This window comes from Diabrotica undecimpunctata, chromosome 2, assembly GCF_040954645.1.
Source record: "Diabrotica undecimpunctata isolate CICGRU chromosome 2, icDiaUnde3, whole genome shotgun sequence".
Classification (NCBI taxonomy): domain Eukaryota; kingdom Metazoa; phylum Arthropoda; class Insecta; order Coleoptera; family Chrysomelidae; genus Diabrotica; species Diabrotica undecimpunctata.
This window is the reverse complement of record NC_092804.1, coordinates 23,325,679-23,345,743: the sequence shown is the minus strand read 5'-3', so window position 1 is coordinate 23,345,743 and position 20,065 is coordinate 23,325,679. Positions and strand designations below refer to the sequence as shown.

Below are 20,065 nucleotides of genomic sequence, written 5' to 3'. Positions count from 1 at the left end.
GAGCACAACATAAACTGATCAATGATGCATAGAGGGAACCGAGCCCTCAAAAAAGTGAAGGTATGGATGAGAAGCACCTTATACTAGCTGCCGAGAAAACTAAAGTTATGATCCTTAAGAATCCGAAGTCCAGAGACCATGTAGTTTTTGTCCTGGGGGAGGCAAAAAAGTAAAGCCAAAAACGTAAGGTACTTAGGAGTAGCCCTAGTTACGAGGCGGACTTTTAATAGATTAGCACATTAAATACGTCGTTCGCAAGGCAAAGTAGAGGACTTCGGTGTGATAAGGATAATGTCCAACGTGGGAGGACCAGGCACTGCCAAAAGAAGAATTTTAATGGAGGTAATCCACTCTAATGTACTCTACGCGGCACCTGTACGACAACAAGTGCTTAACATCAAGAAATATAGGAGGATACTATAGATAGCCCAAAGAAAAGCACTACCAAGAGTAGCACGTCCATACAGAACAATATTATGGGTGAGCATACAAGTGATTGCGGATCTATCCGCGGTGGATAGGTGGATTACCTATCCATCTGATGTTAAAGGAAGCGGGTAAACCTACGAAAAGATGAGCACAAGAAAATATTAGTTAGGGTAGGTTAGGTTAGGAATAACAGCATAGGCTGGAAACTATGGGTGTATCTGTAAGCACGTCCTCTGTGGAGACTGCGTGGGGATAGGCTCTTCCACCTTTATTCCAACATACGCCAGCTCATCCTTAACAATACACGACCTGGTACGGCCTGTAGAAACCTATAGTTGAGTGTAACCTACGAAACCGAATGATGTGAGCTTGATTAAACACTAAACACAGAACAACTAACCACTGAGTAGTATACAATTAGTCATTCATTATCTGCTTTAAACTGTAGGTCCCGTATGGTTGTTGAGTATTCATTTAATGATATATAGCATAGATATATGCAGAGGGGAGGCCCAAAAGGGGTATAAGTAAGTCAAAAATTATTATACAGTACTGAATTAATCATTCAATATTTTAATCAATATTATAATTTTATATCTGTTACGAGCCTCTTTTTGAACTTATAAACAATTTTATCTCCAGATAAAGTCGAACTAGAATGTCAACCACCAGTAGCAGTGATTCCGTTAGGAACAGGCAACGACTTAGCGAGATGCCTTCGTTGGGGTGGTGGATACGAAGGGGAATCTATACATAAGATGCTACACAAAATTGCTAGAGCTTCCGCCGTTATGCTAGACAGATGGATGATCGATTTGTTTGATACGTCACCTCCTGATCCAGATCAGAAAATACCAGATACCAGAATCCCATATAATATTATTAATAACTATTTTTCTATAGGAGTGGTAAGTAACAAAGTTCCCATTCTCTGCGTTTAGTTTATTTTAATCTCACTTAAACCAAACCAAACCTAAATGAAAAAATGGGAATTATTGGTTGTTTGAGTGTTCTTTGGAATATGTGCCTGTCTCTCCTTATGACTAAACATATTTTAAATTGTTTGCTTGGATATTAGGTCGGCATATGGACGTATACTAAAATGTCTAAATAACGTCTTGGTGGTTCCATATTTTGTGTGTCCTCTTCCTTGTGTAAAAGTTCAATTTTTGAAATTTAAAACTTGTGACGGTTCTGTACCAAGCCACGTCGATTTTTTATTTCCCATATGATCAACCCTGTGTGAGTCTAGACTATTTAAAAAATGCGTAATATCGCCTATGACCACAACGTATTTTGCTCAGCTTATTTCGATCAGCTTATTTCCATCTGATCTTCTTTTTGATCACCTGGGCTGTTTTTCGTTACACTCTGATCACATAGATGTCTCAATAAAAGACCACTTTGTCCTTATTTTTAGGTATTTTATTTTTAGATATTAAATTTTTTAATTACAAACAACATTGTATATTTTTTAAAAAGAGATTGGCATTTAATTTTTGTCCTTTTAGGATGCTGCTATTTGTGTCAAATTTCACATAGAACGAGAAAAGAATCCGGAAAAATTTAACAGTAGAATGAAAAATAAACTTTGGTACTTCGAATACGCTACTTCGGAACAATTTTCGGCCTCTTGCAAAAATCTGCACGAGCATATTGAAATAAGCGTAAGTTTTTATACGTTTCTCATTATATTAATGTTTTAAGCAAATCTTCTATTTTAGTGTGACGACCAAAGTCTGGATTTGGCGAACGGTCCACCTCTACAGGGAATAGCCCTACTGAATATTCCATATACGCATGGAGGTTCTAATCTTTGGGGAGAGCACCTGTCAAGCACGAGAAGGAAAAAGCCGAAAAAGAAGCAGAAAGAACTGAGTACGAGCAGTTTCAATTCTGTGGATCTTAGTGTGGCGATACAAGGTATAGAATAACTGCACTGTTTTAATTGTTTATTTTTTAGCAGGAAATTGCGTTATCTGGCCTCCTATTTAAGGATCAAAAAGTAGTGATAAGAGATTGTAGATTATAGTTGACACTATTTACTCAGAAAAAGTAGGTTCGTCACAGTTTACTGTTATCGACTCGTGTTTCAGTATGAAAAAAGAAGAATCTGGCATAATTTATGTCTCAATTGTTAAACTTATTGTCGTCGATGATACAATTATTTTGTATTGTCGGTGTTGCTTATGAGAATAATAGAATATTATTTAATACGTTTATAATAATGGCTATTATTCACAAGGATGAAGTTTACGACACGAGCCGGAGGTGATTAATTAATTACTCACCTACGGCTGATAACTGATTACAATTCAATATTAATTCTTTAAGCTACTTGTTATATTGGAATAATTTGTTAGGTTAATAAGACTAATAGAACCTACATCTAAATTAATATTTTGATTATTTGTAAAATGTTTTTATTGTTTGCATAATAATTAGGATTATTTACTTGCTTGATTTTTTAGTTGTATCATTTTTATTGTTTATGAAATTGTCAGTGTAGCTTTCAGTCGCTTGTGAGGATTTCCATTCACCATGACATTTCAAAACAGTTATGATATAATACAAGATCAGGTTAATGGTCCTAACACCAAACTTAGAATATTCCTCCAAATCACTCTACTAGAATCTTTCAAGTAGAACTGTTGATTTTTGTGCACAAGAGTTCCTGAAAACATCTCAATTCAGACAAAATACTTATTGTCTCAAATGACCAAGCTGCATTGTAGGATCTGATATATTTAACCTATGAGTCGTATTAGCTTGGAACTGCAAGCAGCCACTTAAATAACTAGCAGAACAAATGCGTGCAATGGAGTAAAGAAATTGTTGGTAGTTAGATTTTTATACTCTTGCTATTGAATGGAAACTTTTTTTTACCGTACTAGAGACATTCTGCGGTATACCAAAAACTCGCGTGGTAAAGGATATACGAAAATGAAAAAGAAACTTAGTGTAGCCTACTGAGAAAATACGTCAGGCCAAAGACAAGCAAAAAGTTTATTATAACCTTCTGCTCGTTACGCAAGAATACTCTTACAGCTTCGGAAGACTGTACTTAGAGTAATCAAAGGTGTTCTCACTAGACATTGCTCACTCAAATACCATCTAAAATAAAAAAGGACACAGAGCAACGTGCAAATTCTAATAAAATACAGAGGAAACGGGCGAACATAATATATTGTCTCTAATTGCAGAGCAATCGCTCGCCAAAGCCAGAAGAATCTAGAATATATCCTTTTAGAATCTGACCAGATAACAAATGTTTATCCTAAACTGATAATTTGCTCTCTTAGAAGCCCTTAGAAGATCTGGTGTAGTAAGCATAGTTGTCGGATATACACCAAGGATCTTTCAGGTCGAATTGTAAAAAGGTCTGTGAAGCAAATCGACATCTTTGAAATCCACAGATTTACAAATCTATTAAGTAAAGTCAGTTTCATTGTCTTCACAAAGAGTCACTTATTAGATAAGAATAAAAATGTTCCTCTAGACGAGCATTATTTTCAAAGTCATCAGAGCTTTTTACTCAATAGAAAAATTCGCTGCTCGAACTTGTACTTGCTATCGACTGACCTAAAACTTAATCGATCATTGCTCTGTCAACTGCGCTACCGAGCCTATAAGGAGAAGAAAACATATCTTGTTGTTTAATTGATCCGCAGATGATATCTAAAGAAAATTGTACATAAGAGATCTATGACATCATGAATCTGCTTTGTTGTAAAGAAAAAAAAGCGAAAAAGTAGAAGTTATTATAGAAAAAAAAGTTTAATATGAAGAGACAGGTCACAACCGATCAGATTTATAGTGATTACTACGAACTTATTTCAAGATATAGCACTATGCCACAGAATACCAAAACAATCAGAATGCCCACTCTGCTTGTCAAGATAAGTACGCGTATCTCATTCGCGCAGACGAAATCAGCCATGTTTTAAACGGAACCAGTGCTGATCAATAAAATTTTATCTGGTGTGCATAGAAAAATTAACCCGGTTTAATTGATTTACGGCAACCATAGACATAATATGCAATATTTTATGTCGTACTTTTAGTTGAAAAATAGATTAAATTATTTAAAATTTACTAAATTATTATTCTCTAAAAATTTAAATTATAGTTCTGTCGTAGCTTGTCACAAATTTCTCAATCCGAGTCACACTAACACAAAGGCAGCATCGGAGAGTGTGCATTCTGATTGTTATTTATTCTGTGACCATGCAATTAAAATTAATTTGAGTTGTTTTTATAATTCATTTATTTTTTGTGTCTCTTTACATGTTTGATGCTTATTGCAGATATCGGAGATGGGTTGATAGAAGTGATAGGCCTGGAAAATTGTCTCCATATGGGCCAAGTGCGGACAGGACTGAGAGCTAGTGGCAGAAGATTGGCACAATGTTCCTCAGTTTTGATCAAGACAAAAAAGACTTTCCCCATGCAAATTGATGGTGAACCTTGGATGCAACCTCCAACTACAGTAAGTTATACTTTATTTGTTTAACATTTTCGCTGCCAAATGCTAAAAAACTGTCGTGCCACCAGTGCACAAGAAATTATCGCATACGAATAAATCTGTCTTATCAGTACAAGCCAAATTTTCAAAACGGTAATTCTTTTCTAAACTGCTTCAGATGTATATAATGTCAAACGATAGAAAAATGATAAAAAATAATTTGTCTTCTAATGCTTGTTTGTTTTTTATTCAAAACACACATATCTAAAAAATTTGCCCCAAAAAAATTACAAACTTTCAACAGTGTGGTATAACCTAAAATATGGCACCACACCCAATGGCACATAACACTAACAAAGTGCACAGATATCGTATCTCCTTCATTTTTCTTCTCAAGGCTGCAAACAACAAATCTTTTGAAGCCCAAATATTTTAATATTCTACTTAAGGGTATTTTACTTGTAGAAATATTTTTTTTAGCCTGCAGCTCATTAATCATCGCTTCACGGGTTACATGTTTCTCTAAAAAGCAATTTATTTTAATTTACTACTTACTATAACATGTTAAGTCCTACTCGTAATTCTCAACAGAAAGTTGGTTTACTTACTATCCTGGTACATATTATATATTGTATTTCGAATTGTCATTTTATTGCCCTCAGGTAAATCAGTAGTTTTCGTTTTTAAACGAGATCTTTCTAATTCAAAGTCCTCGATTAAATTTAAAACGAATTCTTGTGCTTATGAGGTAAGAGTTTTTCCACGCATAATCTAAAAAAATTCAATAAAATGTTTTCTTTTTGTCATTTCTTTCACTTTTGCAGAAACTTAAAAACTTAAACAAAACCATTCCTTAGCTGTGTAAATGAAGTTAACTTTGTATGTATTTAACGGCAACATAAAATATACTTACCCTAAAATTTCAAACTCCAATATAAAATTAGTTGTGAAAACCACTGTTTGTGTAATATAAATAACTTCTAAATGCAAAAACAGGACAAAAAACTGCAAAAATCCAACAAACTGGCAGCCACAAGTAAACCAGGAACGTCACAAATTGTACTTAAAATCTGAAAACGTCTTCAATCGTCTTTGTTGTACCCATCTCTTTTCGATGTACTGAATCTAGAGTGTTCATAAAAATAACATGTGTGTTTACTGTAGCTGGTATGTAGCTGGTTTGTCTTTCAAGATGTGGTGGTAGCTAGTTTCATGCGTGGAAGACAATGATGCTAGATAAAAATTATATGTTTTATCTCGCCAGGTATTAATGACGCACGGGTAAAAACCATGGACTCAACTCTATGTCAGATACATCGTTGGCTGTATGCAATAGTGGCATAACTCAAAAATTGACAAAATTGAGTTAACATCACCAGACGGCTTGAAAAGCCTTATTTATGAGCTACAAAACTGGCACGATAATAATGGCAAAAATTTCCGCTAGACGTCACTAGTGCCGCTATTACATTTCGGTTGAGATAAATTGTTTCTTGCAGTACTGGCCCTTTTTAGTTGTGCACTGGAAGTCGAACCTTGTCGATATAAATTTCTATGCAATACCGGCACTTTTTGCCGGTTGTGCCACTATAGCAGATAATTTTAGATATTTTCAAATTATATCAGTAAGAATTTTGGAGTTGTGTCACATTAAATAAAAGAAGTAAATTTATTGTTTTAAAATTGTCAGATTAAAAGGGTTATCAGAAAGGAAGTGAATTAATCCTATCTCAAGCCGGAGTAACGTAAGTAATAATATCAATATTATTTTAATGTATAATTCCAAATAATTGATTTAGTAGAAAACTTTAGACGATTTATTGATTACATCTACCGCTTTAAACAAAAAATAAACCCATTTCAGTTCTGATGCGGACCCTCATTACGTGAATGATGATGATGATGTATTTTCTACATTTACAGAGGTCTCTGATGGAAATATGGAGGCTAAAGTACCAGAAGACGTGACGATTAATAAACCTAAAAGTAGGAAAAAGAAGGCTTGTCCAGACCAATAAAAGAGAACTGTCAGAAAGTTTTTTTAGAATGTCAGGCCAAAAATACACCAATGTTAACGGTAATCTTGTATAGGCTTAAAATTAGGTCCATCTTGCAATCCATGTAGTCTGAAATGTGATAAAAAATTCACGATACAAGAAAGAACACAGATCTTTGAAAAATATTGGGCAATGGGAAATATAAATTAACAACGAAGTTACATTCTAAAATCCATGTCTATAATTAAACCAACATATCGATATACAGATCAAGGTGACACATCAAGCCGTGGTTATAATCATGCATTTTATTTGAAAAACCGTGATCAGAAAAAAAAGAGTGTGCAAAAGATTTTTTATATCCACCATTGGAGTTACGATAGATGTATAGCAACGATCAAAGAGGTAAACATAGCATGTATAAAACATTTTGTAGCGAAACTATGAACAGGGTTCACCTTTCTTCAATTCTGACAATGGAGAGTCACTATTGTCGAAGTAGTACCTCAAAAAATATATAGAAGAAGGCAAAACATTGACAGATCTGTACAATGATTATAAAGCTGATTGCCAAAGAGACAATGACGAATTTGTAAAAATTCGTTTATATCGTAAACTTTGTAATTATATATTTAACTATGCATTCTTTTCTCCAAAAAAAGATTAATGTCGGTATTGTGAAAATTGCAAAAATTTGAGCACCTAGAAGATGCTTATAATAACCATCATAAGGAGAAAAACTTAAGCCGGAAGCTAAAATCACGAGAATCTGACTAACTTACAAAAAGTTCTTGTTTTGACCCACAAGCTGCTCTATCGCCACCAAAAGGAGACGTTTCTGCTTTCTATTATAAATCTAAGCTATCAACATATCATTTCCCTATATGTGAACTTCTGAAAAAGGGACTGGAAAAAAACTATTCTGACGATTTGAAATTCATATTTTACTCAAACAATTGTGGTGACCAAGGAAAAAACGAGTACCTAATTTCAATGTATCAGTACGCTGTAACTTATTTCAAAATTTCTTCTATAACTCATCGCTATTTAGTTCTCGGCCACATTTAAAATGAGGGTGACAGCTGTCATTCTTTAATGGAAAGAAATATCACTAAAGCTTTAAAAGGAGGGCCTATTTATCTACCGACTTATTACGCTATGCTAATCCAAACTGCTCGTTGCAAACAACCATTCGAAGTAAACGAATTATGTCATAACCATTTTTTTGACCTGAAAAAGTAAAATACTAAAAGAGCGACAATTTTCAATGAACATGTTCAAGGAAGTACTTTTAATTTCAACAATTATTGTGAAATTCATGTAAAAACATCTGGTACTCACTACTATTTTAAAACTTCATTTGCACAAGTGGAGTACAGATCAGTTGTTAATACCACCAAGAAAAAAAAACAAGAAAAGGTTTGGAAAACTTGGATACTATAGAACTAGAAAAAAATAGAAAACAATGGCAGTCTGCCAAAAATTGAAAAGAAGAAAAAATACCTTACTTATCTTTGTGAAGACAAGAGTGTTCCACCAATTCACGCTGATTTCTACCAACATTTAAAGCATTGTTAATCGTAACTTTTCCTATTATTATTAATATATATTTTTTTATTTCGTTCTTCTTATAGTTGTTAATAAACACATTTTCTCGGATAAGTAACTTGTAGTATTCTATATACTTGGGACACATTGTGAGAGGTGAAAAGTACGAACTTTTAAGAAATATCATGCAGGGCAAAATTAAGGGCAAAAGAAGCGTGGGAAGAAGAAAAATATCGTGGCTTCGTAATCTACGTGAATGGTTCGGGTGTAGTTCGATTGAACTTTTTAGGCGCGCTGCTAACAAAGTCGCAGTGGCCATGATGATTTCCAATCTCCGCTAGGAGTGGCACGAGAAGAAGAAGAAGTATTCTTTATTGAACCTTTATTTCAGTTTATAGGAATAACAAAAAAATGCCAGTTTTAATTAGTCTTGAAAGACAAAATGTTGATGTTCAATAGTGGCAAAACTCAAAATAAGGGTTGAATTCAAAATTCTGTATTACAATTTATTAAAGGCTCTCCCAAATAAACCAAAATTTATTTTTTTTTCAAAAATCCCAAAACAAATAAGAAAAAATTATTGGCAAAAAAACTTTAAACCCCATTTTTGAAAAATTACCAGTTTTTGTGTTCACTATTGCATACAGTCGACGACATATTGAATGTTGTATATGCAATTACAAATAATATTATATTGATTAACATTTTTTGTGTATTATAAAATTACAAATGTTTTAGATACGTATCACTCACAAGAACCAAGTGCCGATGTTGATGGCACCTCCTACAGAGAAAGGCAAAGGCTTCTTCAGATTCTTCCGTAGGTAGAAACCTATTAACCTTTACCTGAAAGTGATATTAAAATATTCAAATTATTCCTTAATCTCTAGTCTTCGAATATTTTTAATTTTTAAAAATGACAATAATATTATTTATGCTATATATTTTGTGTAAAGTTATACATGGTGTCAGTATTATTTTTATTTTTCCGTTGTACAAATACATAAATAACAAATCATATTTATCGACTGGATGTCTCAAATTTAAAAATTATATTATACTTATATTTTTTTAGTTGTATATAAAATTTAACAAAATTCGTAAGGTTTCGATCATTATTAGTATTTTTCAAGTCTGAAAGCACTCGACTGAACTCAGAGGCAACGTTTTTGTTAACAGTAGAGCTTGGCAAATACGTTCCGTTTAATGACATTCAGTTTACATCTTTAGGTTATCCTGTTCAGCTTATCAAGTCAAAGTAGACTGTGGTCATCCCAGTAGATACCTCAGTTGATTTCTAAAGTTTAATCATACCACGAATAAATCGCAATTAGATAATTAGAGAGTAACCAAAATTAATCATTGTTGATGTTAATGGCCGAAGAAGTAAAAGCCGAAAAAATTCTAAGGAAAATATATGGAGAAATCCACGAACAGGGTTTGTGGCGTAGTCGCTACAACTTAGTTATAGTTGGTTATATAACCGAGTCATATAGAAGTTTTGGGGAACCTGACGTTGTAAAATGTATTAAATTAGCACGCTTTCGATGGGTAGGACATGTAATTAGGCGAGATGAAGATGCAACGATCAGAAAAATTTTCGACCGAAGAGGACCAGTGGGAAGACGAGCCAGAGGAAGACCAAAACTTAGGTATCAAGATAACATAGAGGATGATCTAAAATCCATCGGAGTTAAAGCATGGAGAAGAGTTGCCAGAGACAGGGGCGAATGGAAGATTGTTCTGAAGAAGGCTTTGGCTCATAGCGAGCTGTAATGCCACTGATGATGATGATGATGGCCGAAGAAGTAAATAATTAATGACTGCATGCTTCTAGAAGGTTAGAAGTTGACGTTAAGAGAATAAAGGCTGGCTTTTGTTGGCTTCTACCAGTCCAAAGATGACGGACTTTATCATGATACTATAACAAGCAGTGATTTTTTAATCACATAAAATGTTTAAATATGAAAAAATCTATTCAGTGTATTTCGCTCTCAAATAAAATTATTAACCCCGCCAAAACCCTTAAAAATCCTGGAAACATGGTTTTTAGGGGGTTCAAAGAAGTTTCGCTCAATTTTTGAATGTTCTAAAGATTTTAATTTAAAATATATAACCTATAAAAAAACCTTGATTTGATCCATTTTGATAAAAAGAAGAAAAATCCCCCAAACCCTCCAAAAACAATTTTTTTTGGATTTTTGAAGATGTTGCACCATACGAAAAAATCTGAAAAAAAAATTAGAGATATAACTTTTGATCAAATATACAAAATAAAAAAAAATTGGTCCTGCATCCACCTCCAAAAAAAGGTTATACGCATTTTTAGGTTATGTATATAGGGCAAACCGGGGCTAGTTGACTAAAGGGGTTAGTTGACTAAGTGCCTATAGTTCCTCTAATGTGTAACAGATATCAAATGTGGACACAATATCTGAACTGCAAACTCTTGCACCTTCATTTTACAATATCGCTCTTATGGTCGCTTGTGTTTTGAGTCGGTGAGAACAAGAAATCTAGAATCATCCTTGGTAAGTAATTACTTTGGTTCTTAACATTTTCGTATTATTATCTATAAAATCTTCTTCTTCTTCTTTTTATATAGACAGGACTATGTCTGTTTTTCAATGTGCCTCCAGTAAGTTGTCGTTCCATCGTTTTCGTGGTCTCCCTACTGATCGTCTTCCTATAGGGGAACCGTCTCTTGTCGTCTATACTACTCTATTTTTTGTCATTCGGCTTATATGATCGTTCCATTCTACTCTTCTATTTCTTACCCAGTCCTTGATGTTCTCCAACTTGCATCTACGTCGTATGTACTTCTAGCTCTGTTCCATAGTGTCTTACCATCAATTTTTCTAAGTATTTTCATCTGGGCTGTTTCTAACAGCTCACAGGTTGGTGAGCTAAAATTATGCTGAGCCTTATTTTTTAATCAAGAATGTAAAAAAATTAAAACAATTGAATTCTGGGAGTGAGGCATTCTGCCCATCTTAACGGGAGGTACCCTTTCTTAGCCAGATAGGAGAACTTGATATGTTTAGCTATCTCCATGTGCCTGAAATCCATTTGTACCGATCCATTTAAAAAGAAAAGCTTTTAACCAGTGCGTTCTACCAGTTCTCACATACAAAGCAGAAACCTTAACTCTCACAAAAACATCAGCCGAAAAATTGAGAAGGACACAACGAAAGATGGAGAGATCAATGCTTGGAATAAGCTTAAGAAATAGAATAAGAAACGAGGAAGTTCGTAGACGAACCGGAGTGGAAGACATTATCGAACATATTACAAGGCAAAAATGGAGATGGGCAGGACATGTTGCAAGAATGAAAGACGACAGTTGGACAAAAAAATTGCTTAAGTGGAGACTACGGGCTGGCAAGCGAAGCCGAGGAAGACCCCCAACGCGATGGACCGACGACCTCAAAAGAATCGTGACCAATTGGATAGCAGAGGCGCAGAACAGAAGCAGATGGAAAAGTCTAGAGGAGGCCTATGTTCAACAATGGACAACTCAGGGCTGATTGATGATGATTATGATGTACCTGAAAGTTGTCCGGGATATCACAACCCCCACAATATTGCTCTCTATATCCCTATCAGTAATACCGTATCCATATTTTTACAGTTTATTTAATTTATTATATATTTTATTTATTAATCGGCCTTAAATTATCTTCTACCTTATTTCCGCAGCGAAGCAAATTGATCACAAATCCAAGGTTAAACAAGTTAAATCCAGATTGGTGAATCATAAATTATTTACAATAAAAAACAAATTCATCAAACAATACTAGTACAGTACTATTAACCATTTATGAATATGCAGTAGAATATGCGTGGCTAAAGACTAATTTTTTTATATTTATTTAAAAACCAAAATTTTTAATTTTGGGACATTCGAGTCGAAAAAATTATAACTGTTTTGTTTACATTATGAAAACTGGTAGCAGTAGTGTGTTTTCTAAGTGTATAAATTAAAAGACTATGTACTGTTGTTTACGTGTTAACTACTTAGATGTTTCTACTTATTTATTTTCGTTAAATGTTAAGATAGATAATTGTAGCTGACGCTTTTTCGATTCATTAAATTATTACGACATAGAAAATTTTGCTTGGGTCAGTTTTTGAATACTTCAACCTTTTGAAAACATTTTGAAAACATTAAGAGTATAGAAGTGATATATACTTTTTTCTTTTATCAAAATTTTTCCAAATTATTTCACTAATAATAGACTTTTCATCCAATTATTTCTGCAAATTGTAAAACTCAAAAAGACTGCCATAACTTGACCAAATTGATATATCATCAAAAACAATCACCTTATTATAAAAGAATACATAACATGAAAGCTATGGTTGAAGATATTACTTATGGTTCAATAGAAATATTACTGAACTTATATTTGATATATGAAAAAATATACAATAATACTATATAATGTACCTACACAACTTTCCAATAAAAGTTGTTTCTTTTCCACTGGTGAAATACGGCACGGCGCGCATATTCCCGAAGTACATACGTTTGCATATAGCCGCTTAGAGGGCGCCACCAATAAAACCTTCCAACACAAATGTAACCTCAATGTTTTGTTTACATAAATCGAGAATTTCATTGCGATACAATAAGTTGTGTGGATACAGTGAATTTTTGAAATTAGCAAAAGTCGGTCGAAAAATGGATCTGAGCCGAGAACATTTTCGAGCACTATTTTTTTACAATTTTCGGAGAGGATTATTCCAACAGCAATGTCTCGCTGAAATGGTTTCTGTATTTGAGAATAAAGAATCACAGCAGACAACTATTTTCCGCTGGTGTTGCGAATTTCAACATGGTCGCTCCAGTCTCAGCGACAAATACAGGCCAGGTCCATCCAAAATAACAGTCACACAGCAAAACATTGATACGGTTTGTCAGTTAATTAAGGAATACCGCCGTATAATATACCAGAAAATAGAGGCATCTTTGGGCATTTCAAAGACGTCGATCCAGAAGATCCTACATGAAGAATTGGGTGTTACGGAGTTGGTTTCCCGTTGGATCCCTCGTTTTTCACAGAAGAGCAAAAAGTGGCTCAGCAAAGAATACCCAAAACGTTTATAGTATTTTTAGTGGCAATGAACCTCGTACTAACCGGAAAATAAACGCCAATCCGCTGTGTGGGTTTTTCACGATGAAGAAAAACCAACAAAAGTGATCCCTTTTGGAAGTGTGTCAAAGAAAATGGTCGTAATTTTTGTGTCAAAATCTGGTTATCTGGCTACATTTGCTTTAGAAGATCGAAGGATTGTTACTTCTGATTAGTATATAATTGTTTGTTTACCAGAAGTTATCGCAAAACTCCTACGAAGCAACACACAACGCCGTATCATCTTACATCAGGACAATGCAAGTGCTGACACTGCCGAAAAGACAATACAGTTTTTGTAGCTTCAAAACATCGAATTGTTAAACGATCCACCGTATAGCCCCGACCTAAGTACCAACGACTTCTTTACGTTTTCAAAGATCAACAATTCAATACGTGAGCAGCGATTCCAGTCTCCAGAAGAAGCAATCGATGTCTTTAAACAGCGGTTTTGCAGGTGTCAACTGAAGACTGGAATAACTGTTTTACCAATAATTGGTTTGAACGTACGCAAAAGTGTATCGATCTTGGTGGAACATATTTTGAAAATCAATAAAATACTAATAATAAGTCTATATATTTTTTGTGTTTATAGATATATGCAAAACAACCTACGTAGCCTACAAAAGAAAAATAAACATTTTGGAAAAGTGGTGACTTATTTCTCAACATAGTCTCCTTTTAGCTCGATATCGCTCGATTTAGCTCGAATTGGTCCGATAATTCGACATAGTAAAACCCTGTAACCGTTTTGCCCTTCTCCAGGTAGTCGATGTAGATCACAGCTTGTAGATTCCAGAAAACGGTGGCGATCACATTTCCGGCCGATAGGACAGCCTTCACCTTCTTCGGAGCATGTTCGCCGTGTAAAATTCCTTGGTCTCTGGTGGGTACCAGTGGATCCACGTTTCGTCGACGGTCACGAAACGACGCAGAATCTAATTGATTGATCAAACATTGCTCTAAAGTGGTCTCACGGTTACTTTCTCATGCCCACAATTTCATACACGATATAACCCACGAGGTCTTCTGAGATGTTTACTGTCTCAGCTATATCGCACCTTCAATTGGCGGCCTGCCAATACGAGATCCTGGATTTTTTTCACGTTATCCTCCGTGGTAGCCGTATTTGAGGCACGTTGGCGTGGTCAGCCCAGTCCCACACGCTGTCAAAACAAAAGCTTTATTTTATAAGCCAGTTTGAAGATGATCCATGCGATTTCTCCAAATAAACCTCAATAAACAAACTTCCTCTCCAATAAAATTATATGTAAGGTAGTACACCACGTTAATGACTGGTCATAGTTGATTTATATTACTTACGTAAGTCTGTCTAATAAGCCATTGTATGATTCGACTGCAAAATAAACAAGAATCGAACAAACTTAATAAGAATTGAAAGGCTTGAAAGCATAGCATAGTTGGGTATTGTCTTCTTTAAATGTTGTCTCCTATGGGAGAATATACAGCATTCTGACTATATTGCTGCTCTTGCAATAATTGTTTTAACTAGATCACAACCACTTCTCCAAATTTCTCAGCCATGACAGCCTTTTTCTTCTATTACCCTTTTTCCTTACATGTTTTCTTGTATTATTACATGTAGTAATAATAGTTGAGAATCAAGTAGAAATGCTTCTCCAAAATTTAATAACTTACTTCTTCGATGCGAAGAAGGAGGTAGGTAATATCCAAAGAAAGCTACTTAATATCTGTAAACATCGAAAAGCTTCTACGCTCTTCCTGTATATGTTTAGTTAGTGTTGGCTTATAGTAAAAGAAACTCTAGCCCTATGACTACGTAAAAGTGTCACCTAAGGCCATAATAGACTTTGTTAAAAAGGCTGTGCTGAAGGGACAACAATAACCTAAGAATGTACAGGGAAGATCTTACACTATGACCTACTGGAAGGGGGGTGCAATACAGACGCATAACCCCAGTGCGACAGAGAAAACTGACGCAAAGCAGTCCCTGCATATTTTTCTAATGGGCCGGGTTTATCGACCACGTGATCTTTTCATGTCATCGAATGCCATAGTCTGTGGACTAGTACGCATTTCGATGCGCATCGCACCGCCTCGAATTTTCCCATTGGCTCTTGACCTGGAAATCCCTATTTATCGCTCGAACAGCACATATAAATATTGGCGATTTTCAGGTCAGCCAGATCAGTCCCTCACGGGCTCTCCGAGAGCTTAGTGCTCTCGGGGCTCTGCTTCCTGCATTTATTTTCCATACTCTGTGGCTGAGAATTGTTTCAACTTAACTTGGTGTTTTATTTCGACGAAGAAATTGTCATGTAAGATATATCTTGTCTTTTTCAAGGCAGGACACCGAAGATAAATATTTTCCAAGTCCATATCCCGTAAATGGACTTAAGTAGAGGAGCTCTCGACAGTATATTCGAAGCCCTCTACAGAGCACCCGGGGATATCAGAAGGTGGTTAGACCCTTATTTTTTCCCCCGAGGTGACATTGATTGGTTATTTAGGTCACGTGGTCGATAAACCTGGCAAATTAAAAAGGGATGCACATTTCCTGGGGCAGCACGAGTGTATTGCAGCGCTCAGTCTGTTTGTATTATATGTCTATGAATTAAGCACCCGCTCATATTGAACCTAACCTTATTTTTTGTATGCTTTCTTTCATCAATTATTACATTAAGTCTGGTCTAATTTAATATTTTACAATTTGACACGCTTTTTTTAAATCTTAAATCACCACTGCAAATAGTTTTTAGAATTTACAGTAGTATGTTGAGTCTTTTAGACCTTGCAGTTAGTTTTCAAAATGTTGAAATATTTGAAATATATCAATTTTAGCTGTAAAATCTTTTATAGAATATCTGTTAGAAACAAGAATTAAACAGTTAAGTATACTGTCTAGAAAAACTATAGGGACCATATTTTGCTTGAACTGAATTCCTTTAAAACAATGTACACCATTATTAGGCGAGTAGGAACTTAATTTTCATACGATCTGCGATTTTAATTTATTTAACCCTCTATCAAATTTGGATACAAAAATATTACATAAAATATTATAAAACTATTAGTTATAGTAGGTATGATCTACTTTGTACTTTGATCTGCTAAAGGCTGACGTTACATTAGAAATATTGCTTATGAATCTTTCCATACTTGCGAATGCATATGAAACTCCATAAAGACATATATGCAATTCTATTAATCACTAGGTTGGTTTTTGTTACTCAATGATCATATTAAAACAATTATTGAATTCGCTGGAAAACCTTTCTTATCTAATTTAAGTCGATAATATTATTTTTAGGTTATGTTTTTAGTTTTAGCAAAGAAATCAAACTAATAAAAGTCATTACTTGTAAAATTGTTTGAAGCCTATATGCAAATAATGCACTCGGCTTCACTTAATCTGTACCTTTTAGATAGGAGTTGTTTGGTTGTTTTAATATTTTATCTCTGAATTTTAGTTAGGTGTAGCATATCATAGATCGGCATATTTTAATATGTCAGCCTAGGACTAGGATAAGACTACCTCAGAGTACTTGTCACTCAAGAGTAATTACGTATGGAGTCTTTTTTGTGAACCAGTAGATTTTACTACCTGTTGTGAATACAGAACATGGATGTCAATTAGTTAAAACCTTGCGACAAAAAACACTTGTAGTTGGTTCAGCGAAAGAGGAGTTATGTTGAATTTACTGCCAAAATGGTATTGCGTTCTTACAGTAATCATAAATATACTACATTTTTTATATGCAATTGTTAATATTTCAAGTTGAATTGTTCATATTCTATTCTTATGTGTCTGTGCTTCCAATTCATTGACACATTGACACAATTGTAGAGATAAGTAGTAAAATATTTATAAAAACTCTCCATGCTCCGGTATAAACCGAATGAGGACAAAGTATGAACTAGGGGGAGGAAATTCGCATAGACAGAAAACATTCACGAAGGGTTGTGATGCTACAAAAAGAGAGAAAAAAAAAGGGAGCAATTTTTTTTGGGTAGTCTTTGCCCATGATACTATAACAAACAAGATATGCTCACTTGCCGTTCTAATTTTAATCGACTTTGCGCATGACGTCATAGCGAGACAAAGCCAGGGGACTTGTGTGTATCTTATTTTAACGATGCATCATATGGCAACGTTGTTCCATTACTGTAATGAACAACTTCGAAACTTAAACTGTTAACGGTAAGTATACCTCGATGCCATATCTTGCACTAAGAAGTCATAACTAGCTACTTTCTGTGAAATCGTGGTTTGAAAATTAATAAGCAATTTTTCAATAAAATAAAATTGGTGTGGAAAGGTTCATAGGCTTCATTAATATTCTGTAACGTTACAACAATGGTATTGCATTCCGTACAGAATAGATTATACAGCCAAATGCTAAATAAAAATCTCGAATTATAGTCTTAAGTAGGTAACACAAATATTTTTAATATTATGCACGCGTACAAATCTTCTTTATGAATCTCGCATTTAAATAAAAGGGGGTTAAATATTATAGCTTTTATTGTGTTGTTAAAGGAATTAAACTAAATAAAAAATTATTAAATCTCTAATATCTACTACAGTCTGGAAGATATATCTGAAAGAATAGCTAGAAGAAAATGGATTTAAAACTCATAAATCTGGTTTAATGTACCAACTACTGAATTGTTTCCAGCATTAACTAGTATATTGAAAATTGCCATGCAAATTTTTATGTACAAAAGGATTGGCACCACAAAAAACGATGAGTTACATATATTTTTACAATTTTATGTATTACAAAGTAAATGTATACTATATTTAGAAGGTACCTATAAAAAAGAAGTAATTTATTCCACAATGGAAACTGAAATAACACCCCACGCTAGAATTTATGTTACGTTAAACAATGTTACGTGTGTTGCCTAACAAGTAGGGGCCAAGTCAATCCTCATTTAATATACATACAACTTTCTCAAACACTTTTAGGTACAAGTAGATATTAGAAATTTAGTAAATTATATATTATAAGAACATTCTAGAACTGAAAGCTGTAGAAACATGAAAATAATAAGTAAAATTTTGTGGAAACTATATATCTATTGTTGATTATTGTAATTAGGCATTTATGAACCATGCAAGGTGGACAAAAAATGTTCAGAAGTAACATTAAAAAAATTAAAAACAAATTTAAAAAACACTAACTATTCCAAATGAAACTATATATTATAAAGAAATTTAACGTATCTTCCCTAGTAGCGATTAGATAACTTGTATATAACTGCCAAATATTTAAACTTTTGTAGAAGCAAATTTTAATTTTTTATTCACCTTGTATATAATATATACGCTTATGCGTCTGTGTATAAACTATGTTTACGATGGTTAAGTATTTAATATTTGAGTTTAAGTACAATTAATTTATGCAAAATACATTTAAATCTTAAATCTTAGATCGATGTCTTGAGTTTCATTTTTCTCTGGAAAATATTCGGTAAGTATAAGTATACTTTGAGTATACACATCTTGAAATTGAGTCTGCGTGTTGCAAACTCTTTTGAAACTATTGTAGTTTTTCAATACGTTTTTCATCGCCATCATCATCAATCTAATAACAGAGGATTGAACATTCGTAAGTTTTCGACACATTTTGGCTTTAATGTTATCTTGTTTTTTTTTTTTAATAACGCCTGTAATAACGTATGTTTTCCTCTTTTTATGTCCCTATTTCATCTTACATATATTTTTTTCTATTCTTAATGTCATTTAACTATAGCTGTAGGTATATATGTAATATACTAACTTCTTTTTAGAAACTTTTTCTTCTATTCCTTTTTATCAGCATTCGTGCTTTACCTAGTTGTTTCTGTTGGCCAGTTATTCCTAATGCTTCCTTTGCGGTCTTACCTATATATTTTTTTGCTCTGCTTTATTATCACGTAGCAAATTTTCTTATTTCATGTTTGAGACTTTGTAAGTTATATTTTATATATACTTGCTAGCTTTATGTCCGGGAAATTTTCCTCTTTTATCTGGTTTCTTTTATATGACAATAGAAATCTTGCTTTTACAAGACAGTGGTCACTGCCACATTCTGGTCTTCTATATACTCTTACGTCCAACGTTTTTATTCTCGAGGTTTATTGTTGTATAAAATAATCTATTACTTACTTACTTTATCTTTATAGTAAGTTGTGTTCAGTTTATGGTCGAAGTTATGGTAACCCATTTAATATCTACACCTAGTGCGTCTAACAAAGGCCTTCAATCTGTATTCATTGTCGCTTAATGTATCATCTATCATCACTATACCCGCCTACTACTTCCATGTTAATTGTGTTTTCGGTTTGTGTTTCAGAACGGTTTCAGTCAATCCAGACTTATTTTTATATATTCCAATTAGAAATGTCAATTTCTCCTTGGTTGTAACATCAGAGTCATTTGTCTATAAGTTCCAATTAAAACTTCTTAAGGTGGCATACCCAAATTTGAACATAGGCAACTCCTTGTGGCGTTTATCTCTGTA

The 20,065-nt window shown here is 33.9% G+C and overlaps 1 protein-coding gene across 3 annotated transcripts in view; it reads left to right on the top strand.

Moving 5' to 3' along the window:
* The window catches only part of Dgk (diacyl glycerol kinase 1), a 529,426-nt gene extending 517,432 nt beyond the window's left edge, over positions 1 to 11,994 (top strand). For all 3 annotated transcript variants that reach the window (XM_072522519.1, XM_072522517.1, XM_072522518.1), the window contains 5 exons: positions 1,072 to 1,337; positions 1,941 to 2,096; positions 2,154 to 2,352; positions 4,737 to 4,918; positions 9,178 to 11,994. In XM_072522519.1, coding sequence (XP_072378620.1) covers positions 1,072 to 1,337; positions 1,941 to 2,096; positions 2,154 to 2,352; positions 4,737 to 4,918; positions 9,178 to 9,267 — 893 coding nt within the window. In that variant the 3' untranslated portion in view covers positions 9,268 to 11,994. The remainder of the gene's footprint in view (positions 1 to 1,071; positions 1,338 to 1,940; positions 2,097 to 2,153; positions 2,353 to 4,736; positions 4,919 to 9,177) is intronic.
* The last annotated feature ends 8,071 nt before the right edge of the window (positions 11,995 to 20,065 follow it).